At 53.4% G+C, this 26,149-nt stretch overlaps 1 protein-coding gene across 2 annotated transcripts in view; it reads right to left on the bottom strand.

The window, feature by feature from the left end:
- Unc5b (unc-5 netrin receptor B) overlaps positions 1-26,149 on the bottom strand; it is a 69,532-nt gene that overhangs the window by 9,625 nt on the left and 33,758 nt on the right. The window contains exons 2-12 of one of the 2 annotated variants that reach the window (XM_041655710.1): positions 11,435-11,662; positions 9,055-9,198; positions 8,623-8,726; positions 7,559-7,739; positions 6,672-6,839; positions 5,914-6,078; positions 5,676-5,708; positions 3,218-3,412; positions 2,596-2,985; positions 1,909-1,996; positions 36-204 (exon numbers count right to left, since the gene is read on the bottom strand). In XM_041655710.1, the coding sequence (XP_041511644.1) occupies positions 36-204; positions 1,909-1,996; positions 2,596-2,985; positions 3,218-3,412; positions 5,676-5,708; positions 5,914-6,078; positions 6,672-6,839; positions 7,559-7,739; positions 8,623-8,726; positions 9,055-9,198; positions 11,435-11,662 (1,865 nt within the window). The remainder of the gene's footprint in view (positions 1-35; positions 205-1,908; positions 1,997-2,595; positions 2,986-3,217; positions 3,413-5,675; positions 5,709-5,913; positions 6,079-6,671; positions 6,840-7,558; positions 7,740-8,622; positions 8,727-9,054; positions 9,199-11,434; positions 11,663-26,149) is intronic. The other variant, XM_041655711.1, reaches the window with a different exon arrangement.

The raw sequence follows: 26,149 nt of genomic DNA, 5'->3' as shown, positions 1-26,149 counted from the left end.
GGTCTGAGAGCCAGCCACGCCACCTGGCACCTCACCTCCCAGTGACCCTGATGGGTCTGGGTCTTGAGCTGGAAGATCCAGTCTCCAGCGATGACTTCAGCACAGTGGGGCACGGTGAGGATGACAGGGCGGCACAGGAGGAGGCCTGTGGGACCACAGGTCACTGAGGGGCTCAATACTGTCTGGGTCCCTTCCGAGAGTGGGCTAGGGGAGGGCAGAGGGAGGCAGTGAGCAAAGGCCGGAAGTACTCTTGCAGCAGGGACATACTCCACCCCTGCAGGGCCCCAACTCCACCCCTGCAGGGCCTCCAACTCTATCCCTGCAGGGCCTCCAACTCTACCCATGCAGGGTCCCCAACTCCACCCCTGCAGGGCCCCCAACTCTAACCCTGCAAGACTCCCCAACCCCAACCCCGTCCCTGCAGGGCCTCCAACTCCACTCTTGCAGGGCCCCCACCTCCTCTACCCAGGGCCTGTACCAAGGCAGTGTCTGCCACTTGGGAGCCTGGGACTGCCAGGCACCACAGCAGTGGGAAGTAGGGATATGGCATAAACCGGAAATTGCAGTCTAGATTTTTTGCTGTTATGTCAAAAGAGTCACAGCCAAAGTTTTGCACAGCCTTAAAGGTCTAGGGTTTTAGAGAACATTCTGGTCTTTCTTTTACTTTAAAACAAAACAAAGCAACAAAATAAAATTAAAAAAAAACAAAAAACAAAACAAAAACCAACCCATTTGAGGACATTAAAAACAAAATAAAACAGTGGCGTATGCCTTTCATCTCATCACTATGGGAGGCAGAGGCTGATCTGAGTTCGAGGCCAGCCTGGTCTACATAGTGAATTCTAGGACAGCCAGGGCTATACAGTGAGACCCTGTCTCAAAAAAACAAAGCCATTTGGTGTGTGTGTGTGTGTGTGTGTGTGTGTTTGCATGTGTCTAAGTGAGAAGACAACTTATGGGAGTCAGTTCAGCTCTCTTCTACCAAGTGGACTCTGGGGATGTAACCCAGGCTCGCTGACAAGCACTTTTACCCACTGAGCCAGCTCACGAGCCAGCTTTTGGTACATCTTGATTGCATGCTGTTACACTGCCCTCGGGAGAGCCGGTCCCATTCTACGCAACCACCAGTGTGTCAGAAAGAGCAGTGTGCCTGTGCTCTTGGAGGCGTGCAGGGATTAACATGAGGAAAAACATCCTTACAGGTTCCTCAAGCAAAACCCTTCTTATCTACCTGTGTAGTCTCATTAACTGTGACTGCAATTCAGACAGAACAACTTCTCATAAACAATGTACTTGGCGCATGTACATATGAATCGCTTGTTTGTGTTCTAGCCCCATGTTCAAACTGAGATGTCCAGTTTTTCTTACTAGCTGTTATAGTTATCTTCCCTGTCGATTTGACTGAGTTTGGGGTCACCGAGGAGATGAATCCCTGACCTGCCTGTTTGTGAGGGTGTTCCTTGAGGGGGTTCGGTAGGAGGAGAGGCCTACTTAGGTAGATAGTGTATCCTGTGGGTTAGGGACCCAGACTGGATGAAAAGGAAAGAAAAAGAGAGGGGAATGCTGGACCCTGATGCTCACCCTTCTCTGGTTCCAAGTATGGATGCTTCATGCTCCTGTGACCACAGCTAGAGAGGCTATCACTATGGTGAGCCCAAATTAACACCACCTCCTGAAGTTCTCATCATGCATTTCGCCACAGCAATGGCACAGAAACGATACCCTCATTTATAAATCCCCTTTACATAGGAGAACTTGCTGCTGCTGGGTTTTACCCAGTTAGAACATGCTCTCTGGGGGACCCTGGGCACTGGTGACCAAGCTCTGAGGGGCACATGGAAATATCTGTGCCCCGGGTGGGCAGAGAAGAAGGGGCGTTGCCTGGCCAGGGTTGGACTGTCTACTCACAGGGTACTTTCAGCTTTGTTGATCAGCAGATACATCTCATAGAACTTGCCGGGGGGGATGGCTCCATTTGGCACCAACAGGCTGACCCCTAGGAAGGAAGGGAGGAAGGTCATCAGGAAGGGGGTTAGAGGAGGGAGAGGTGATGAGAAGAATGGGGTGAGACCTGGCTTAGGGAAGGGAAAGGATTAGGGAGAGAGGTGGGGGCAGACACAGGGAAGAGTCAGGCCACTTGGGCATAGCTGATATGCCCAGGAATACAGGGGCCTCTAACATTGCTGGGGACGGGTGTGTGTGTGTGTGTGTGTGTGTGTGTGTGTGTGTGTGTGCGCGCGCGTGCGCGTGCATGTGTATATGTTGGGGGGGGGGGATCAGAAAGCCCTTATTCTGGCTCCATGCTGGCTCAAGACAGGACCCTAAAAAGCTGCCAGCTGCTACTTTCACAAGAAGAGATGGGCACCCCTGCCCTGCAGTCAGTCACAACTAAGACCTTTCTGTGGGACTCTAATGATAAGAGTTGTTCTCCCACCCTGACAGGGGCAGGGAGGCCACTCCAAGTGGTTGATCCAAGACTTCCCTGGCTTAGAGAGGCCCAGGCCAGCCTGATCTCAAGTCTTCTACCAGACTTCTCTATGTATTATCTACCTGGAGCTTTACTTTCCCATCTGAGCAATAGGTTCAAAGGCCTACCTGTGCCAGGAATGCTCAGCCTCCCACCCAGGCAGCCAAAGGTGCCGCTGAGGCTGCTGCTGGGGTCTCGAGGTAGGCCCAGGAGCTGCTGGGAACCAAGGCTGGCACTGCGAAGGTGCAACAAGTGGGCGTCCCGGGAGAAATCGCCTGGGTATGTGCCGGGCGGTAGAACACCCAGCAGGTCGGCTCCATCAGCCAGGCCGGATCCAGAGCCGGTGGTGCTGGAGTTATAGACCTTGATCTTGAGGCTGGGCAGGGGATCCAGCAGGGGTGAGTTAGTCATAGGGATCTTATCAGCGGAGTCCTGCAGGGCATAGACGGGCCCACGGTAGATGCCGGCACTGGCTGTCAGGTCCGGAGGGGCAGCAGGGTGCAGGAGCTGTGGGTTGTCTGCAGGGGTGAATGCGATTGTCAGAATCACTTTCCCTGCCCCTCACCACCCTGGCCCTGCCCACTCTGCCCTCTCCACATGTCTAGCCACAGAAGGCTCAATTGCCACCTATTACTTTAGACAAACGGGTCAGTATACCAGGGAGCTGTTGGGACCCCAGCTCTGGTGACAGCTACACTACTCTGGGTCCCCCGACCATTCCCGCTACCCCAGGTTTCTCCTGCTCCTTACTGGGCCTTGCAGTCTTGAAGTTGACAGGGTGGAAACCACCAGTGAGGGCAGCAGAGGAGTCGGTGATGTCCGTGTCAAAGTCCCGGCAGTTTCTTCGGTACACAACCACGCCCACTGCCATGAGAACTGCCACAACCACGAAGATGGCCACCACGAGGCCTGCATACAGCGCCACATCTCCTGAGGGTTCCAGGACTGGAGAAGCAGCAGGGTTAAGTGAGGGGCAGGCCCTTTAGGGTCCCAAGGAAAACCTAGATTCTAGGCTTTGCCTGCCAAGATGACCTGCAGGCCTCAGGCAAATCTCACAACTCCCTCTTCCCCACCTCCTGACACCGCCTCCTCCCCCAGTCTATCTCTTCCTCAGTAGATTGTCTCAAAAATCCCTGCCCGCTTATTACTTTGAAGGCAATAGAACCAATACACCCGATTCACAAGCTCACGCATGGCTCACTGTTGAGGAGCCAGTGGTGTGAGGCTCAGAAACATGAGGACACACAACTCCACCTACACGACAAAGCTTCACTCCACACCTACCACTTCCATATGACCAAAGGCCCTGGCTCCCCGAAACCTTCTTAAGCAGTCTCCTCAACTATGCCAAGGATGGGAGGTGGAGTGGGCGAAAGGAGTGGGTGAAAGGCAGAGCAATGGATGGAGAGGCGGTGAGCAGATGGGCAAACAGAGATGGAACTGGGGGAGGCCACCCATGGCTACACCTCCTTCCTCCAGCAGGGGGCTGTGGTTGCAATTAACTACTCATGGCCAGGCAGGAATGTGGCAAGGTCAGGGACAGGGTCCGTAGGTCATTCTAGGAGGACGGGAGTATCCGGTCCACGCCATCCTGTGTGCACTCAAGTACACAGGCACATGCGGTTACTGAAAACTGAAACGTGACAGGTGTAACAAAGGGGCTGTGTTTTTTTTTTAAGTGAAATATAAATTTTATTTATTTTTTTAAATTATTTATTTATTTATTTATTTATTTATTGGTTTTTTCGAGACAGGGTTTCTCTGTGGCTTTGGAGCCTGTCCTGGAACTAGCTCTGTAGACCAGGCTGGTCTCAAACTCACAGAGATCCGCCTGCCTCTGCCTCCCGAGTGCTGGGATTAAAGGCGTGCGCCACCACCGCCCGGCATATTTATTTATTTATTATGTATACAACATTCTGCCTCCATGTATGCCCACACGCCAGAAGAGGGCGCCAGATCTCATTACAGATGGTTGTGAGCCATCATGTGGTTGCTGGGAATTGAACCCAGGACCTCTGAAAGAACAGCCAGTGCTCTTAACCACTAAGCCACCTCTCCAGTCCAAATATAAATTTTAAAAGCCACCTGTGTTAAGTGACTATCACAGCAGCCAGCTCAGGCACAGTCAAGATGGAGGCCGCTGGATGGCTGCTCTTTGACCTTGCTTCTTTTGGGAGTTCCAAGAAGCTCCCATACATCATTAAAAACAGGGGAACTCTGGGAGAGGGAGCCTAAGTTCCAAGACCTGGCCGTCTGCACCCGTGGGGGAGTCCATGCCTCGTGGCATAGAAGGCCATGGCTTCCAGCTCTGTGAACCTGCCCATTTTCCACACTGTCTTTCTACCTAACGGTCCTCACTAGGACTCCCCAGAGTATCCTGGCAACCAGGGAGCTGCTAGAGACTCTTCCTCAGAGCTGACCTCCCCCCTCTCTCCAGAGGCTCCTGTCCCAGCAGGCTGCTCCTCCCAAAGCTCGGCTGGCACACTATAATGTCCTCACCCGCACTGGGGGCCACTTGCTTGGCGATTTATACTCTCTAACCAGCCACCAGCCTGGCCTCTTGGGGCGCTGGGCTGAAGACTTCCCTGCAGGTTTTATGATTCCAGAATGATCTGAAATTGTTCTTTAATCACCACAGGCTGATCTGAGGGAGAGGTTGTATTGCCCTGATATTGCAGTCACAGCAGCAAGGGCCCTAGGGGCAGGAGGAGTCCCTTGGGAGCTGAATCAGAGCAATACTACTGATGCTGGCCAGAGTTAACTTGGGAGGTGTGGCCCAGCTGCTAGGGGTACAGTGTGGGGAACAGAGGTGGACAGACATGACACCGTCTCCTGGCATGTCTCAGAGAGGAGGGACGATAATTAAGACCATCTGCTTTGGCCACAAAAATATCCGGGTTCAAGCCCTGGCTCTGCTACTTCCTGGTCTGCTCCTTGGACAAATTTCTTCTCCTCTCTGAGACTCAGTTTCCTATTCTATAACAGGAGGGTGAGGGGGAGTCCTGGGGCCTTTCTGTCAGCCAAGAGTCTGCTTGCCTCTCTGTGATAGGACTGTGGCAAAATGCGTGAGGTACAGGGAGCCCATGGTGTTGTACTGGGGGGAGACAGTGTCAGCTCTCCCTGCCTTTCACCCCACACCCGTGGCAAGCCAGCCAAGGAGAGCCAGGGATCCCCAGAAGAAAGAGGACAGTCATGAAATGGGACTTACGGTGGCTTTTAGGATCGTTTAGAGTTCTCTTATCTGTCAAGGGAAATAAAGGGAAAGACGATGATGACACCAGTGACAGCAAAAGGATGGTCGAGAAGGTCACGGGGGCACAGTATGGATGAAATGAAGGATGCGGGGCCAGACAGAGGCCCTGTGGGCTGCTCTGCTCAGGGTGGGCACAGCGGCCAAGGGCTGGGCAGGGGCAGAGGGGTCTGTCACCTGACTCCCGAGCACTCACTCTGCACGCACAGCCCGTCGGTGCAGTTCTTGGAGTCAAGCAGCGCCCCGCTGCAGTCGCGGCCTCCGTTCTGGGGTGGGGGCGCCATGCACTCACGGCTGCGCCAGTGCGCGCACTCGGTGCTGCAGGCCGACCACTTGCTCCACTCGGTCCATGCTCCGTCCACTGTGGGGGCACAGCACGTGCCGTTATGTATGCAGACAGCAACACAGACACAGTAACAACAGCACGGGCCTGCATGCACACATGCACGCACGCAACATACGTCCCAATCAACAAATAGATACCATGTCCACACAGCTGCAGGCTAGGGGCAGTTAGATGTGCTCAGGGGACAAGAACAAAGATACTTAAAGTTACCGGCACACAGAGAGCCTAAAACCCGGGTAAGAAAACAGCACAAAGTCACATATTCAGCATCAAGGACAAGCACAGCTGGATGGACATGGACAGGGGAAGACAGACAAGGGAGGAGGTTGCTAATAGGATGAGCAGCTGTGGCCAGCAGACATCTCAACAGATACATTCAGGATGTTTTCTGGGCCCCTAAGAGCTCTCAAAGCCAGAAGTCCTATCTAGCTTAGTTCACTGCCTCTGATTCCAGCTCTCCATCAGCCTGGGACAGACTCAGATGCTAGAGACGACAGAGGATGCCAAGGACCTGGGGTCTGGACACTTGGCTGCTCAGGAGAAGGTGACAATCCAACTCTGTACACATCCTGTAGGTAAAGGAGCCTGGGAGGGCATGTGACTCCTACCTGGGCACACGGTGGTGCAGGCTGTCTTCTGGAAGGCCTGTCCCTCACAAAAGGCCCCTCCGTTGAGTGGGGCTGGGTTGGTGCAGGTCCGCGTACGCTTCTGCCAGCCTCGGCCACATCGATTAGAGCAGGGTGACCACTCTGACCAGCTGGACCAGCCGCCATTCACTGTAGGGATGGGCCATCACACAGTTAGCATGGATCGGGGTTCCTCCTGGTATTTCACACCCATCACCCACCTTTACTAACCCAACCACTCTGGCTAGAACCCTTCCCCTACAGGACTGGGCACTGAGACACCACAATTGGAACCTGGCAGGGACTACGAGGTCACTATCCCATCCTGGCCTATTGTACAGTGACACAGGAAGACTGGAGGGTTAACATGTAACCAAGGTCACCCAGTGTGTGACGGGGTACCTGGGCTTTGACTTGGGACTGAATCCCAGGACCGGACTTCTTAGTACATTCCAGTTACCTCCACTATGGTTCTACGCTCCATCCTTGGGCCCCCAAAAAAGAGCAGAGAGCAGCATGCAGGCCTGAACCGCATCCTTACCTCTACTGGGACAAAATGACTTGAGCGTGGCGATCTGGCTGCAACCCTACCTTGGGCCTAAGTCAGGAGACGTGGGTCTATTTTTAGAAGTAGCCAAGGGGCCCAAAGAGTAGGGAAGTGCTCCTGGCTGGGGACCCAGAGTGTCTGACTTGGCCACTGATCTCTCTAGATTGCCTCTCCATACAGTTGAGGGGGCCCACTGGCCCTTCTGGAGGTCAGGAGAGGGGGGATGTGCTACCTCAGGCCTCCCCCTAGCATCTGAGAACTCCCACCACAGAGGGCACCCAGGAGAAGCACAGTGTATCCCCAGCAAAGCACCGGTGCACACCATAGACGATGACCGTGGCGGTGGTGCTCCGGCGCTTGGCCACAATATTCTTGGCCACACATGTGTAGTTGGCCGTGTCTGACAGGCGAGCCTGGCGGATGATGAGGTTGTGGTCAATGGTGAGCAGGAAGTTGGTGTCCTGAGTGGGGTCAATGACATCTTCATTCTTGAGCCATTCGACCTGTGGAGGGGAGCAATGAGGGCTCAGTTGTCTGCCTGCTGGTGCTGGGGATAGGCCTCCTGCAGAGGGGAGGAGGGGTCCAAGCATAACTAGAATACCGGTCTTGCCTATATCCACACCTAGGTTCATGCCTGGCGGTAACAGGCACCAACATCACTGTGGGAAACATCATTTACCAGCAGAGTGATCTTAGGAGACCCAGGGCCTCAATCTTACCAACTCTAAGATGGACCCTGAATAACACCCACCCCACGGGGAAGGGGTGAACATCACACGCTTGGCTCAGAGAAGTACCAAACACGCACAGGCTGCTAGTGCCTGCCCTAACCAGACCCCCGAGCTCCTCAAAGCTGCAGCCCCCGCAGCAGGACCCCTGGGCTCAGTCCTCAGCTCTGTTACTCACAGCACCACAACAGAGATGGTCACCTCATCCCTCCCATCTCTAAAGGGGTGGCCTTGCCCACACTGCAGGGCTGCTGAGACCAGAGCCCAGCAGGTAGCAATCCCCCCACTCAGGTGCCCATGAGGGCACAGAAGCAGCCTAGGAGACCAGTACAAAGTTTGGGGTCTTGAAAGCTGAGTCCCGAGTAAGAGGCCCATCCTTTGGGGCACAGCCATCTGTCCCCTGTGAACTTCTACAGCAACGGACGGCATGCGTGGGGAAAGAGGAAAGCAGTGTCCAGCTGATAGAGTGGCTATCCGGTGGTATCTCCAGGTGTGGTTTCCTAGGTCTGTGTCAAGTGGGGGTGTCAGGGGCTAGACCTAGGGTCTACCCAAGGATCCCTGGGGTTCTCCTTCTGTGAGGCAGAACCACAGAGGTCTGGAGGCTGTGTTATCACAGCTGCTGGTAAGTGCCCTGCCTGGCTGGTCACATCCCTCTCACCTCAGCCACAGGCACTCCCTCCGGTGGGCGGCACTGCAGAAGGACCTCATGATCCAAGGGCACCTCCTTTGCCAGAGGCTCCTGGTCAAAGTTCTTGCGCAGGTCTGTGAGAAAAAGAGTTTTCAAGTCCATCAGGTGAGTGCTGGATGGAAGCATGAAGTGCCTGTTGTGGCCACTAGGGGGCAGAGTATATCTAAAGACCTGTTTACAGGCTGCCTTCACCTGGGGAAACAGGGTCCACTCTGGGACCTTGCCTAGAAGCTGCTGGCTTCCCTCCACAGGTGGCAAGGGCTGCTGGAAACCATGGGGCCTGAGGAGGCCTGCTTCTGGGTGTAAGAGTCCACATGAGCTGGCATGCACATGTCCCCTTAATGGATATTTCTCTCTCTAACATTAGTAGGGAGACGGAGCAGGTTAATCAAGGTAGCATACAGGCAATGCGGATGTAGGCTCGGCGACTCTTGGTGGTTCCCGAAGAGCTCCAGGCTACACACTGGCACCAATAGTCCTCCAGCCCGAAGAGCTCCTCCACCTGCTGTCTTGACACCTCAATCTGCACCTCTCGCACCCGCAAGCCTGGGAGAGAGAGAAGATAGGGTCCTCAGTGGCCAGGGAAGACACTACCTCCCTTCCATCCCAGTCTGTGGCTCCCCTGTAAAATCTGACCAGCATCCATGTGGAGCTATCTACAGCCATCCCCCAGGTCTGTTTGAAAGCTAACGCCAGTCTTTGGTATCCTCAGACCCATTCACTACCCGGCTAGCCTGTGCTTGTTAAAGAACCCCCATGTTCCACAGACCAGGGCCTCTGTGCACTGTCCCCTGCCTGAGGCTCTTCTGTCCCTTCTATGCCCAGGGTGCTTCCAGTTGGGATATCTGCTGGCCAGTCCAGGCAGGAGCCACGAGTGTCTGTCCCTCTTGTCCAAGCCACAGCTGTTCTCCATGGGCTGTGGGACCACTGTCACTATGCACAGCCAGTGGGACATCACAGAACCCCAGTTCTCAGGGCTGGTGGGGACCATGTCCTCCTGATAAACAGGAGGAGCAAGAGCCAGGCTGGCACTGTTACTAGGAATCATTGGGCTGCTACTGCTACTACGGGTCATCATCTGAGGATCCCAACAGGCAAACTGCCTCCTGCTTGGGCTAGAACTCATGGCTGGCCCTGACTGAGATGAGAAGCGACTCACGGGCCAAAGAAGTAAGAGGCCAGGACAGCCCGAGAAGAATACTGAGGGGTTTGGCAGGGCCGAGACGGCTGATTCCCTGCCCTGCCAGGCACTACGCACGAGCCATCTTGTTGCCTCCCCACTGGAACCTCTTGTTAACACATGGGCTCAGAGAGGCTGAGTGACTGGCCCACAATCACACAGCCAGAGGAGCGATGTCGTATGGATGGCGGGTTAAGCTATTCTCTGATCTCACTCTGTGGACCTGGGCTGTCCTCAAACTTTTCATCCTCCTGCCTCAGCTTCTCAGAGGTTGGGATTGACAGGCCTGCTCGTTTTGTTTTGCTTCTAATTCATTTATTCCTCAGATTTTAGATAAGAGTGGGACATCAAGTCTTTTATTTTAGAATCCCGGTACCAAGCTCACACCTGCGCCTGAACCTCCGGAGCAGAGCCCAGTGGTGGTTAAGTTTGGGGTGTGGCTTTACATCTAGGCGGACCTGAAATCAGGGCTTTTCAAGGCAAAGCAGAAATTGAAGGAGAGAGAGGTGGGAGGGTCAGAAGAAAACAAATAGGAAAGACACAGACTGAGAAGGGAACAACAACCATGACCAAGTAAAAGAAACAAACAGGAAAGCAAAGGAGGAGGAAGCAAGAGTGAGCAAAGCCAGGCTGGGTTCTGGTGCTGCTCAGCTGGGGTTGCTGGGTTCCCTCTGTTGGGGTCTCCCCTCTGTCAGGAGGCATCTGTGCATGCTCTCTTCCTAGGTCTACATTCTGGGGAAAGCATTCTACCAGCAACAGGGCTGGCGACAGGCACCTTCACTGAGCCGGGAGCACTGGAGCTCGCCAGCCTGTGGGAGATGTTTAGAGCTGCTGAGCCTCCACCTGGCAGCAGTGCGGGCCTTACCTCAGCAGGAAGGGCCCTTGTCCTTCTTTCCTTAGGGTCAGGTGGTAAGACAAGTGCCTCTACCCACTAAGCCACCTTGCCAGCCAACTTTATTTTATTATTTTTTTCTATGTAGGGGATTGAACCCAGGGCCCTGTGAATACTGGCAAGCATTCTATACCACTGAATTATAGCGAAAACTTGTACCTGCCATCCTCCTGCCTCGGCCTCCTGAGTAGCTAAGCTCAAAAGCCTGTACCATGAGTCCCATTCTAAAACCAAAACCTTCTGAGCGCTGACAGGACATTGCAGGAGTTTCAGGTTCTGGAACACTTGGATGCTGCATTTTTTTAAATTAGGGGGACTATCTGACTCTCAATCTGGGCAAATTCAAAGTCCCAAAAAATCCCAAAATCTAGAACATTTCTGGTCCCAGATGGATTGACAAGGGCTACTGAGCATGTGTGAGTTTTTTTCTAGTATACCAAGAACAACTTTTGTTGAGGGAAACACAGCATGAATGTGACTGGAAAAATGGCACCATTTTCCTCAATGGAAAGTTCCGGAAGGACAACAGCAGGGTTGAATCTTGTCTGGTGCACCAGGGCAAGACCGGCCACTATGCAGGAGGGTGGGAAAGAACTAGCTCCCCGCTGGGGGCTTGTAGCTAACTGGGGAACCGGAGGGGACACTGAGGCCCAGAGGAGCAACGTGGCTGTGTGGCATCTCTGGGGGAGCCCAGGCAGGACCAGCCTCACCTGTGGCCTCATCCAGGCTCTCCTGGGTGACGTGGTCGTTCTGACTGACCCACTCGCCATTGCACTTGAAGTAGATCTGTGTGGCGGGGACAGCGCGGCAGAGCAGTTCCACGGGCTTGTTCTTCACAATGTAGGCGTCCTGGGGCTCCTGCAGGAAGTGAGGCAGCTGCTCCGCAGGTGCTGACGGCAAGGAGTCTGGGAGGACTTGGCCACCTAAATCAAGAAGACCTGTGGAGGGAGGGAGCACCATGAAGTACGGGTTGGATACCCCTCACCTTGGGGACCTGATGTCACTCATACACTGAGCCTGTGGCTTTCCCATCATGCTTTGCATCCAATAGGTCAGACTTTGAGGGTCTGGGAGTGCTAGTGGTCCTTCTTCCTTCTAACTGGAGAAGTCGGGGAGACCAGAGGTGAGGATATTGCACCGTCTCTTACCCTGGCTCTGCCTGGCTTCAGTCATCTCCCACAGCAAAGCCTCAACACACAGGCTGAGGCTAAAGCACAAAGCAGGCCAACTCTGCCCCAAAGCCACCAGCCCCAGCCAGGCAGGCTGGTGACACAGAAGCATCCAGGACCAGCGGAGAGGAGGGATGAGGGGGCAGGGTGTAGTGCCGCCAAGCCCAGGGTTCTGAGCACCCTGCAGCCTCCTCCCAGGCTCACACCCTTAGCAAGACAAGAAGAGAATCTTCAAAGCACACAGCTAGGCTAAGTGGGTGGCCACCTCGTCCCCCACCCCCACGTGGCCTGGTGGAACTGCCTGTGTCCCTGGAAAAAACAGCACCTTGGGAGGTGAGACAAACAGGAAGGGAGGAAAGCAGGCCAAGCCTATGATTGGTCACAATTCACTTAGGAAAATTGGCTCTGCATCACAAATGCAGCACAATCAGGCAGCCCCAGACAAGCAGTGGGGGGCTTGAGCTCCCTGCTCACGATTCCTGGGAAAGTGGAATCAAGCACAGGGTGAGGTGTGCATGCGGCCCGTCCCACCAGCCATGTGCTTGTTGAGGAAGTGGGGTCCTGGGTAGCATAAATAGGGATCATGCACTTGTCCCTCAGAGTCAAAAGTCTGTGTATGGTTCTAAGGAATCCTGTGGCAGCCAGAAGGGCAGGGGGCACGGGGTCTGCAAGACTATAATAAGTAAAATGAGTCTGTTTGTTCTCTGTGTGCAACAGGAGGCTCTCCTAAGGCTGGGGTTGTTATGGGAGACAAGACCTGGACAAAAGATTCTTGTTTTAGTGGGGTGTGGCAGGGAAGAGGGAGGGTGCAATGTACAACCCCCCCCCCCCACACACACACCTAGTGGTAAACACAAGAAACCAGCCAATGGGGCACGAACTCCTCTGTCTCAGCATTCTCTATGAGACCCAGAGCGAGTGTGTGCTGATGGGTGTCCTGTTCTTTTGCTGCTGAGGAAGACTGGGAGAGGAGCACTGGCTTCCCACCGGGCTGCTTTGAAGATCACACAAAAGTGACCTGGCACTTGGTAAGGACACACTGCCCTGTCTACACAAGCCACTGAGGATTTGGGAACAGTCGAATTATCTGATTCTTGCAACAATTCTCTGTTCTGTTGTCCTTACTTTATAGAGGAAACACTGTGGCTCAGAGCCTGATCAAGTTATTCAAGATCGCACAAAAGAGCTAAGGTTTGAACCCAAGAAACAGAACATCTGGACTGGACACGAGGGGGCTCAGGTGTTGTGGCCTCAACCAGGTCCTGTAGCACTAGCCAAGGATAAAGTACTTGGGGTTCCTATGCCCAACACTGCTTGGAGGATATTTCCTAGCCCCTAGATACCTCCCACGGTAACCCTCGACAGAGTCGCTTACACTTTCTAGCATAGTAGCAGTAAATGAGTCACTTTTAATGGCATCACAAGGGCCACAAAGAATTCCCCATGTAAGGAATTTCTCACACAGCCAGAGTCAAGGAACTCAGCATGAATTTATTCCTAAGAGCTCGGTCGCCATTTGGAAAAATACTCAGTATAACTGCACATCCACGTCATCACGGCCCTACTCACAATAGCCAGGAAGTGGAATCAGCACAGATGCCACGGTGCGGATGATCAGTGAAAACGTGGCGCACACACCCTGTGGGGTTTCACTCATCCACAAAGGAAAATGCAATCTACAGGGAAATGCGTGGCTATATGTAGTGGTATTTCATTTACATTTTGATAAATAAAGTTTGCCTGAAGATCAGAGAGTAAATAAAACAGCCACCCTGGGTAGCCTTACAGACCAGGCAGTGGTGACACACACCTTTAATCCCAGTAGCCATATTGGTTGCCATAGAAACCGAGCGGTAGTGATGATGCCTTTAATCCCAGCTCTAGAGAGGAATATAAAATGGGAGGAGATAGTTCCCAGGCTCAGTCTCATTCTGAGATTCCTGAAGGCAGGATCACCATTTTGGACTGAGGTGGAGGTAAGGGCCAGTGGCAGGATGTTTTGCTTTTCTTACCTTCAGGTTGAACCCCAGTATCTATCTGTCTCTGAGTTTTTATTAATCATGCTACAGACAAAAAAACTTAAGTGTGAGTTACCTAGGCTCAGAAAAACAAATATTACCTCAAGTTCTTTCTCACATGTGGATCTGTGGCTCCTAACTTCCACTACACATACACACACATCAACCATACACACAGACACACCTCAAACACACACACACACAAAACACACATACATACATACCAACCACACACACACATCAACCACATATACCAACCACACACACACACACACACACCAACCACACATACACACATACCAACCATACACAGACAAACCTCAAGCACAAACACACACACCCACACACACACTTTTCATCCATTCCAACAGCTTACTAACTGGGATGGCAGGGAGGCACCTGCCGGGCACAGCACAAGTTCTGGAGTAGTGTGGACATTATCTGTCACAGCTTTGCAGCGACATGACCAGCTAAAGGAGGGCCAGGGAACATTCGTGTTGGCACAGTGAGCTGCTCCACAGCTTCTGCCACTGTTTCCCTAGGATTAAAACAATATTCCACAGCACCCTGAGGTGTCATAGCACACAGAAAGGCGATCACAGCCCTAAGTTAGTGGTTCTAGCCTCCCTACTTTACAGTGGCCTTCTAGCCCGGGGGGGGGGGGGGGACGACCAGTCAGGGAACACAGACTGGGCTCACTCTAGGCTTCTGAGGGTGACCTTGAACTCAGGCCCTCCTGAGATCCACCTCCCAGGTGCCAGCACCACAGGTGTGCACCTTCAAGTCTCACTTTTAACTTCCTGTCCCTATGGAATGAGAGCTCTGTGGGGGTGATTTAAATGCCACTAGTCCCACTGCCCCCCACAACTTTAACACACACACACACTTCCAGGGACTCGGGGGAAGACCCCTCTCCCCTAGGCTACTTTGACAGACCAACAGCTACCCTTAGATGCCACTGGCTAGCCGTTCCAGCCAAGACACTAACCTTGGAGGTCACACCTTGAGTGTGTACACTTTGGGAGGTCTCCGCCATCTCTAAGGACAGGTTTGAGTCCACCCACCATCCTTCACTCCTGCTAGTGACAAGCTCCCTTTTCTCTTGGCCACAGACACATGGGCAGGTGTGGAGCCAGTGGGCCTCACCGGCACTGTCTGTTGGAGCCCTGAGGCTCCTTAGCAGTTTTACTGGCTGTTTGGGGGGAGGGCAGGGGATGTACCACACTCTTCCAAGGGACCTCAGTGTTCATGTGAGGGTGTTGAAGAAAAGCAGTGGGGATGGCAAGATCATGTGTTCCACAGGCTTCTCCCCTAGAGCTGGGCTATGCTGGTAGTGAAGACACCAGCTGCAGAGGTGCCAGGACCCATGGTACTAGAGTAGGCAGGAGGCAGAGGACCAAAAAGAAGCCAGCTTCTCAGAGGTCCCAGCCCAAACACTCTCTCTTTTCTTTTCCTTCCTTCCTCACTCCTTTCTTCCTCCCTTTAGTCTAACTAGGCTACCCCCAAATCTGCAATACCCCCTGCTCCAACCTCCTGAGTGCTTGAGGTACAAGCACGTGCCTCCAATCCCAGTTGCTCAAGCATTCTTGTCACTCTTATGAAGGGAGAATAGTTCTGTTTCCCCTGTGGTGACCTTGACCCCAGGCTCTATTTGGGCAAGAGTGAGCTGGTGGTCCAGAGTCCCTGACCTGGTTCAGTTTAAACCAGGAGACTGGAGAAGGCGGTTTTCCTCTTGGGTCTCAGTTCTGGTCTGTTAGCTTCAAGGTGTGACCATGAAGGTTACCCAAGAACTAGATAAAAGTATGCTTTAAGAACAGCGGTACCCACAATACGTGTGGCAGGCGGGAGAATCTGGAAACCTGCACTTCATGCTCCTTGGGGTCCACCACTGTCACCTGGACCCCATAAAGAAAGCTGGTCTGGAGACCTGCATGCAACCAGCTCAGAAAGGGGGAGAAACCAACAACATCACACAGCAAATTAACCCAGCCAGATCAGAGTTCAGTGCCAGAAAGATGCCCAGCTGTGGCAGGATACAGGGATAGGACCAGCATCCCACACGGGAATACAAACACCCATCAATTTTTTTAGAGGCCAGACTTTGCTCCCAAGGTGGAGGTCCCAGTACAAAGCTGCAGCTTGATGGGGAGGGTCTCGACACCTCCATCACTGGCCTTTGTCCCTGGAGTTGAGGGACCCTGGCACGGTTCTAGGTATCTATTTACAGAGCAGGGCCATGTGTCCAGAGCTGGCTGGCACAGACAGGGAGGAAAGGAGGAGGGGGGGTAAGGGAGGTAAGCGCAGAGCTGCCCCACGCTGGGCACATTTATCATCAGTAATCACCGGGGTTCTTCAGCTTCTGGACACCGGGCTGATTCTCCCAGCCCTGACTCCCACTGCATGGAAAATCTCTCCCTTTCACTGCAGGCCACTGTGCTCAGTGGGAAGCCAGCAGAACTGGAGGAGACAAGCCAACTTATTATTATGTTTTAAAAACACAAACTCCACAGGCTAGACTCCTCCCTGGACACAAAGCTCTGCCTCCATCTGGCCCTGGCTCCTAAGGGGTTCAGGCTGCGGTCCCCCTCAGAGGCTGTCACAATGCCCGTTACTGATGACAAATGGGGGCTGGCCAGCTTGTAGGACACCAAGTTGTTCCTAACAAAGAAGGCTTCTCACCCAGTCCTGTTCCCACACCCTCCACAGACCCATCCGTGCCTGTGATGTCATTTCCTGTGATGACCACAGGAATTGGACTTTCCAAGAGGGCCATTGGGGCAGAAACTTAGAACCTGAGGAGCCCAGCTGCTCCTGTGAGGTCCCCTCAGAGAGGCCCAGGCATTGGGCTAGAATGGGGGTGGACATAGTCCTTGAGTCACTGGGCCACCCAATTCACATAGGCACTTCCCCTGAACCCTGGACTCCCTGGCATGGACACCTACAGTTAACTTCAGTGCCAGGCTTGGAGGGGTCAGAGCTATGAGAACACACTGTCACCTTTCTCTATGGGTAAGGGGACCAAGGCCTCTCATTCACCTAGTCCAGAAAAGGATCTCCAATCCCCCTCAGGGCATTTACAAACCTTTGTGGTACACACACATCAGCCATGCACCCCACTTTACAGGGCCAGAAACTGAGGCTTACAAAAGCCAAAGGATACACCCAGGCTCACAACTACGCTCCTGTGGACCAGCGGGAACAGCTTCGTCCGTCTCCTCAGAGGTGAGGACCAGGCCTCAGCCCCTTACGCCCACCATGTGGGCCCCTTTCCTCTTGGCCTGACTCCACCATGCTCCAGAGCTGTTTGTGGGCGCCTCAAACTTGCTTCCACCATCAGGCTCACGCACCCCACATCAGAAATCACCTGTGACTCTTTCTCCAGACATCAGAACTCCAGCCTTGAGGTCACTATGCTAATACTGCCACCCCTTCTTGGGTCACGGCCAGCCTCCCCGCCCTTTTTAATTTGTTGACTTGCAATGTCAGACTCCACCAAACACTCAGTTGCTCACATGGGCAAGGTGGGAAGTATTCTGGTACCATGGACCAGGTGGGTGTGTTCCTGGTACCGTGGACGGGGTGGGAAGTGGGTTCCTGGTACTGTGGATGGGGTGGATATGTTCTTGGTATCATGAATGGGGTGGGTGTGTTCCTGGTACTGTGGGCAGGGTGGGAAGTGTTCTGTTACCGTGGACGAGGTGGGAAGTGTCCTCTTGGTACTGTGGAGGAGGTGGGAAGAACTTGGCACTCTCTTCTTTGACCCCACAGCCAAGCCCCTGATGCTGAGTGGACCCAAATGCTGTGGATAACCCACATGATGCTTCAGACTGCATGGCAAACGCCCCCCCCCCCTCCTTCCTGCCATCTCCCGCCCTGCTGGCAGCACCAGACCTCCCCCCACTGAACTTGCTGCTTTTTCTTTGACCACTGGACCCACCCTGCTCCTGGCCTGGGGTGGTCTTGAGAGTCCTCAGCTCTCCTTCCAATGGCTTCCCTCACCCTGCTTTAGACACCCACTCACTTCCTTCTCTGGAGCCATCCAGAGCCCCTGGGACACCCCTCCCTGACCTCTACCTCAGGGCCTCTTTGAAATGTAGCCTTTCCCCAGGTTCACGGCTCTTGGGGAGCCATTTCAGCTCCAATGCTGTGACCCCCCCAAGGCCTTCCTGAGACGAATCTCCCCACATTACCCATTCTGATCTTCACCAGGGGCCGCTCACTGTGTCCTTGGAGTACAGTCCCTAAAGATACCAAGGTCATTATAAAGCAAACTTCTTGAGGGCCTGGGGCCCTGTCTGTAGAGCTGGGCCCACTGAGGAGGCAGGCTTTTGTCTGGCTGTGCTGGCCAACTTCTCTGGAATTGGGGAGGAGGTTAGGGTACAGGGAGTGCCTGGGTCCCAGGAACAAGCACCTTTGGAACACTGGATCCTCAGAGCTCACTGAGACCAGACAGGGCACATTTTGGCCTGAAATCACACTGCACAGAGCTGTAGATCCTGGGTACTAGACCCCCAGGGGCATAGAAGGAACTTTTTTTTTTTAATCTTTCCTTAGGGCTGAGGACAAAGTTTAGCAGTAGAACACTTGCCTAGCAAGCACAAGGCCCCTGGGTTCAATCCCTGACTCTACAAAAATAAGTTAAATTAAAACCTTTCTCTGGGTGGTGGCGGCGCAGGCCTTTAATCCCAGCACTTGGGAGACAGAGGCAGGTGGATATCTAAGTTTGAGGCCAGCTTGGTCTACAAAGAGAATTCCGGGACAGTCTGAGATGCTACACAGAGTAGCCCTTTCTTAAAAAACAAAAAGCCCTTTCATTTGCTTCTAGTAGAAACATTTTTCTGAATCTGTTCTCATTATAAAGGTAACCACGCCCTTGACATTAAGAATGGTTTGGGGAAAATAAAAAAGGAAATAAAGACCACCCCATTCCTACTGCTGCCTTGATGGCTTTGATTATTATTACTATTATGTGAGAATTTCATACTTGCATTGGCATGGCATCTTCCTCCCCCATGCTGCAGGCATCAACTACACAAGTCCCACAACCATAGCAATTTCTCCTCTCCAGGCTCCTACCATCCTGTGCCCTTCTCGGTCTGAATCATGGCTGCTCTTGGAGAGTCCACTTCCCACTGGGCCTTGATTTTCTCATCTGGGAGATGGGATTGTTTCAATTTGCTTTGTCAGTGTCAAAATGTTGGGCTTATCAAATTCAGAAGGCAAAAACTCTCTTCTCAGCTGGGCTACCCCCTACCCTCGTTGCCTCTAGAAGAAAGACAGGCAGGGCTCCAAGGGGTGTAGGGTGCTGGCCAACAAACAGCATCTGATTTTTTTGAGACAGCAGTCTTGCTATATAGTACAGGCTGGTTTTGAACTTGCAGCAATCCTCCTGCCTCCTGAGTGCTGGAACTTCAGGCATGTAACCATGCCTGGCTGGGCTAACATATTCATAGACGACTTCAGGATTCCAGGGCCTCCCCCCACCCCCACACCAGCCTCTGCCTGGCCTGCTCTGTGATGACATGAACTGTAAAAGGCTGATGCAAGCTGGAAGAAGGGAATGAAACAGACTCCGTGGGGCAGATGGAGCTGTTGCCGGCCCCTGTGGGACACAGGGCCCTGCTACACCCGCCTGTTTGCGCCTGCTGATGTAATCGCCAGGCCGACTTGGCTCAGGGCTCGGCCTGCTCACCTGGTTTTCCAAGTGAGCTGCAGGCAGAGGGTGAGAGGGCAGGAAGGCAGGGGGATGACGGCAAGAGCCTGACGGCATGCGCTCCAGATCACAGGGCCCACTGTCACTTCAGGGTAGCTGGCCCCATCTCTGATGCCCCACCCTTACCCCCCCCCCCCCAGCCTAAACCTGGGACTTAACAGGTTCTTGGTTAGTTCTCACCCGTGGAGTTCTTGGGTAGAATAAGGAAGGAAGTAAAACACTTGAACAAGTCTCTGGTCAGCTGCTAGTGACTGGGTGACTCTGGCCCAGCTGTCTAATCTCCTGAGGCCTCGGTTTATTTATCTGTAGAATGGATGTGTTGGCACTGTACCCACTTCTGAGGCAGTTGGGGGCCAGAGAGTGAAAGCCCACTAAGGCATATGGATGGCTAGGGCACTTGGGAAGAGCAGTAGTGGGTGGAGGAGCATTTAAGTCCCAGGGAGCCAGAGCTACAGGCTGGGCAGAAAGGAAGCCCAGGAGCTCCCCCATGGGGAGGAAGTGTGAAAGAGATGTACCAACTCCCTGAGGTCTTAGAGGAGCTACCAGAAACATGCTGGGGCAGAGAGTTGCTAGGAACCCCAGAGGTACCAAAAACAGTAAGGTGCATGGTGAGAGCTGGACCATCAGGGAGGCTATGCCTCTGAGTACCACCTGGATACTGGCCTTGTAGAACTTTCTCTGCCCCTTCCCTACAAAAGGGGAAAGGAGCCTCAGAACATGGTCTCCCTGATTGGGCCATAAAAGCCCCCAGGCTACAGAGAGTCACTGGACAGTACCAGCAAATTTGGTACTTGGGGGTGGGGACTCCCTTCTAATTAGGGGTGGCGGCAAGAAGGCTACCATGGCTAACAACACCACTGAAGCTGGGATTAATAGCTTACCAGGCCACAGAGTTTGAGAGGCAGAGCTGTTCCCAGGCTCTATACCCAACACTCACTGGTCAACAGAATCCTCCCACAAGCCCTTGCAGGTGGAAAATGGGCACGGGGGGTTCGGGTACTTGCCCACGTTCATAGAAGAGGAGAGTCAGCACCCAAGCTTGAGTCCCTCCCTCCACCTCATGCTTTTTAAGCTCTTTGGTGTTGCATCAGATCAACTCAGATCAGTCATGGTGAGCTCCTGGGAGGGTCGGGAGGAAACTTGTCACACAGAACCAAAAGGAATGGCACGGTCACACGGTGCCAGCTCTGCTCCCTGTTTTCTTGCACAAATGCACGAATTCTCACTTGTTAAACAGATATGGGGCATCCAGTGAGGAGGCCACAGGGACACACGGGAAGAGGCACATAGAACGGCCCCAGGCAACACCAGAAGGCATGAGACTAGAAGCCCACATCTCCATTCGCGTCCAAGTCATGCATAGCACCTCAATGGCTTCCATAACTTTACAATGTGAGCCATCACTGCTGTCTACCTGAAGTCACTGACAGTAACTAAATGGTAGAGCTAAGAGTCAAAGTCATGTGTCCAACCTAGGCAGCAGATGGGCCACCAGCAAAAAGCTGTGCCCCCTTAGCCTGCTTCCCCTGAAAGGAACAGGGAACTATATTTTAAAATGTCCTGAACTTCCTCCCAGTTCAAACACCTGTCCCTCATTAGCCCCGGGCACAGGCAGTGGGGGGGTGGGGGGTGGGGGGAGGCTCTCAACTAAGGGAACTTGAAGCTCTACGGCCTTGAGTAGCCAGCACCCCGCACTCCCTCTCGGATTATCCATCCTCTGGTTCTTTTACTGGGCATTTGTGAGGCTCAAGAGTGGTTCCGTTTCCTATGGGAGAGGGGTCAGCCATCAGCTTCCCCAAATTCCCTGGAATTCAAAGTTCAAAACAATAGAAGCGTTGGGCCGCCCTTGATGCAGAGGTTTTGGTTTTGTAGGTGGCTAATTTTAGCTGAGAACTCTAGCTTTTTCCCAGCCACGTCACTGGTCACTGTCTCGTCGCTGGCCCTGGACAAAAAGGCCTTGCTTTTCCTCCCCAATTGTTCTCAGCTGGGAGCCGAGGACTGCATGGAGCTCCAGACAATTCCCTTTGTGCCTGTTTCCGGGTGGCTCCTAATAACTCAGGGACTGGTCAGCCTTGAGCTCCCAGCCCTAGCTAGCTCTCAGCCTGGACCCCTGAAGCATCCACTCGCTGTTCCCAAGAGGTGGCCTTAGAAGGCACAAAACCTGCAACTTCCTTTCAGGCTTCAGGGTCGGGGTAGAGCGAGGTACTAATGGGATCGCCACAGTTCAGAGGATGTGAGCCGCCTGAGGTCACACAGTACTAGGGCAGAGCTGGTCCTGGAGTACACCTATGTCTATTCCTAGGCCGATGCTGTACGAACGACATGCAGAAATTCTATCGCTTCCACCAGGGGTGCCCAAGTCTGACTGTGACAGCATCTGGGGGTGAAAAGTCGCTTCCTGCTTTGCTGTCCTTTGCCTGGCTACTCCTGGATCCTCCCTCAGGCCTCACCTGAAAAGTCTCCTCCGTAGAGCCCCGCTCTGACTGAAATACCCTTCACCCCAGCCAGCCGGGTTATCTTTCTGGCTTATCTTTCTTCACTGCCCACATGGCCTCCTAAGTTCGGGTGCATCGGCACTGGCATGCTTCCTTGTTAGTATCCAGACCCTAGGGTCCCAGAGGACAGATTCTCCGCAACAGTCCATTCAACGTATACCATGTATGTGGGCACTGAGCAATCTAAAGATCCTGGGACGAGGCTTGGAGATTCCCAATGTACCAACTGAAGCTACAGGGTCCCAGGTCACTGACTGGGGCAACAGAGAGGCTCTTGCAGCTTGGGACAGGGACATCTTCTGATGGCCACACGATGCTTTCATTTTGAAAAGTCTGATATCATGAAGGCATTTCGTCTACTGCAGTGCCTCTGGGTTAACCTGGCATACGACAGAGAGTTTTCATTGTTTGAGGCCTGGTCTCAAGTAGCCCAGGCTGGCCTTGAATTCACTCTGAAGCCAAGAATGACCAGGAATTTCTTAACATGGTCTCTTCCTCCTGAATGCTAGGATTACCAGCCTGTACCATCACACCTGTTTGTGTTGGGCTAGGGATCGAACCCAGGCCTTTCTGCATGCCCAGGCCAAAACAAACACTATCAACTGAGCCACGTCTCCAGACATTTCTGTAGACTGTAGATGCTTCAAGTGCCTCTTACGTGAAGTACTGAAGTTTCTGGACTCTCTGGAAGCCACACCTTCCCACATAGACAAGAGGAATAAGAAGCCTTCGGGAGGCCAAGGACAGCCCCCACTCCCAGTCAGCTCAGGGTGCCTCCCTGTAGAGGCAGGCTGCTTCTGTGGCCTGCCCCTGCAGCCACTCCAGCCGGATAATTAGAGTGCTCCTTGCAGGCCCTGGTAATGAGGGGGTGTCTGGTGCCAGCCGTAATTACAGCCTGGTTGGAAGGCGCAGGGGCCGCCTCCAAGCCACATTACAAAGTCTGCAGCGGGACTCCGGCCCGACTGCTCTCTTTTTATGGGGCTGGTTAAAGGGAGGGCTGAGGAGCTGATGGAGAAGCCAGCTCAGGCTGGGGGCTGCGGTCTTGGGAGAGTTGAGAGCTGAGAGTCCAGGCCTGTACTGCTTTGAAATTAGGTTCCTGCCTCACCCCTATCCCACCCACGCCAACATTCCCATCCATGGGAGAGGTCAGACTTGCAAGGACACCAACTGAGTGAGACTCTCAGTTGCAAGGCTCTCAGCTAGGCCCAGGGTCATAGGCCTTAGGCAACAACCAAGATGACACAGCACACCTATTTACTTAGCTGATGGTCAGGGCTTTAAAAAACATGGTGCCATCCACATAGCCAGCAAGGGCAGATCCTCAGCTCAGGCCTACAGCCTGTGTCCCTGCCGGTAATGATAAGAGGGCAAAGAGCAGGCAGGGCTTGGCCAAGCTCAAGTGCCCTACAGTTTGCAAGCTGCTACTAGGAGGCCCATTGGAATGGTCCTCTTTCTTTAAACAGGACTCGGGCCAGGGTGTTGCTGGTGGCAGCACACCTTGTTTAGCATGTTCAAGACCAGACACAGGGTTTGAGCACCAGGATGGGGTTCAGGGTTCAGAATCCCAGACTCGGGTTTCTGCAGGAATCCTAGGGTCCAGAAAGGTACAACGCCAGCACCACAAGGGTCTTTTCTCTACTATCCTGAGCCCTGTGGGCTTCAGAATATCAGGGTATTAGTGCAGATGGGAGAAAGTCATTCGAGGGGCAAATTCATGGCTGTCTGACACAATGCCAGGCAAGACAGACATCACTAGTCAATAGTGGCACACTCAATACAGAGTACAGCTGAAGATTCCACCATCCCTGATTGACTCAGTCCCCATCTACCCTTCCTCAACCCAGGGAACACCTACTGGACGTGGACAACTTGACTTTCTTAGTGAGCGGTTTTCATGCTTGGTCAGCCTGCTGCCCCAACCCTGTGAATATAGGGCACCCTCAGCAGACTCCTGTTAAACCCCAGTGCAGACCAGGGGCTGTACAGACCCAAAGGCAGCTTTTACAGGGATGCAAGCAAGTACCTGGAGAGTCCTCCAACACAGCTGCGGGCATCTCTGCGCTCAGCTCCCATTCCCCCCTCCCTTCCATAGTCTCTTCCTGGGCTTCTCTCCCAGCCCAAATACCTGACCCCAACAACCACTGCCCACTGGCCTCAGGTGATTCAGAGCGCTGTAGTCTCTAAGATGTCTCCCCTCCTCCACTCATAGCCTCTAATCCCAGAGAAAAGGTGGCTGCTGTAGGCTTCACAGGTATGTAAGAACTGTCCTAGAGGGTAGTGTGAAATGGGATTGGACAGGGTGGACACAGCCCTGCCAGCCCCGACCTCACTTTCACGGCTTAGGTCCTGAGCCCACAGGCGCTACACGAAAGACAAGGAGTCCCTGAGACTAGGGGAGGTACCTTGCCTGTTCTGCCGAGCCAGAAAGCAGGAGGCATTTCAGAAGGACACTCTAATTAGGAAACAGGGCAGCCAGCCACACCCTGTGCAATCAAAGGCCTACAGAGTCTAGGCCCAGCCTGCTCTCTGACCTGAGGCAGCTTCTACCTTCTCTTTGGGACTTGGGCAGGGGCCCCAGTACTCCCCTGCCTTCTCAGACAGCGGCTCCTGGCATAAAGCACTGGATTCTAAGATGCATTTCCTATACAGAGCTTTGGACTTGGACGCGGGAATGGTGCCCATGAGGCTAGTGGAGCCAAGAGCCCTCCTGACAGAGGCAAGGGCAGCGAAACCCTGTGGTGAGCCACCGAGTCCTGATTCTACATGTCCCCGCCAATGACAAAAGTTCCCTTTGGCCACCGGTTTGTTTCTGCTCAAACCCAAACTGTGCTGTCCAGACAGACAGTGGTTTCCACCTGAGAAACTGCCTGCCCTGTTGTCTGCCCCAGAGGAGTGGACGGGACCTGTGTTCCACCCTCCACTCTGCCCCAACTACCTGTGCCATTAATCTCGGGTTTCTGTGTCCCTATTTCCTCCTCTATAAAAGAGGAGTCACACTGAGAGTCCCAGGCCACTGCTAAGGTAAACAGAGTCACAGTATAACAGTAACCAATAGGGGGCTGAGCAGGACACTGGAGTTGCAGCGTCCAAGTCTTCTTCAAGACTCCTACTATTTGGCTGTGTAGGGCTGAGTCTTTCGGCTCCTCAGCCTCGTCCATGGCCTTGGATAGGTAAACACTATATTAGGATGAATGCAAAAACACTTTATAAACTGTAAAGTGCTGTCCAAGCCTAAGATAAGACATTATCATTTTTCTATCTATTTTACTTCATTCACTGACCCCCATCCTGCCCAAAATGGCCACTTCTATCCCAGCTCCCCTCATTGGACTCTAGTGGCATCTGGTTTACAGGACCCCCCTACCTCAAGGCCTGCACCTCGGGGCCCAAAGTCCTCCTTGGAGTGGAGGAAGAGGGGCTTTGAAGGCTCGGGTTTCTGGTAGGAAGATCTTTACCCGTCACGCGGATGCTCTGCAGGGCTGAGAACCAAGCCTGAGAGAAAGAACCACATAGGTGGAAGGAGGCAGGGGGAAGCATGGTAAAGAACTTGCCACACAATCCCACCCTTGGCGCCTCCTGCCTTTTCCTTGTAGGAATCTGAGAAGCATAACCTGGAGGCCCCATGCTATGTGGCTTATGGCAAGGCCCAACTTCTCTGTGGACCGCCTTCCTCAAAAAAGGAAGTGCTAGGTTCGTGGCTTGTCTTGAGGGCCTAGGTGCTGGGAGTAGGAGCTCTAGGAAAAGTCTATCAACTGTTGGGGAAAAATCCCAGCTGCCTAGTTGTGCCTGGGGGTGGGGCTACATCTGGAGGGGCAACTGCAGCCTGGACCCTTAAGAATGGGAGAGACTGCCAGTCTTTGATGGATCTGCAAGCTCCCCTCTCATCTGGATGTGGCAGCAGGGGGCAGAGACAGGCACAAAGAAGTTAATGCGGATGCCACCAGCCTCACCAAGAGATGGGGCCTGGCTCTGCTCCGCCAATAGCTAAGGACACCAGTATCACCCAGACACTGAAGGGGCCTTAGTAAAA

Source organism: Microtus oregoni, unplaced genomic scaffold (genome assembly GCF_018167655.1).
Source record: "Microtus oregoni isolate MIOR12 unplaced genomic scaffold, Mior012 000007F_ref0000211, whole genome shotgun sequence".
Taxonomy (NCBI): domain Eukaryota; kingdom Metazoa; phylum Chordata; class Mammalia; order Rodentia; family Cricetidae; genus Microtus; species Microtus oregoni.
Note: the sequence above shows the minus strand (reverse complement) of the source record. Positions and strands in the feature narration are given on the sequence as shown.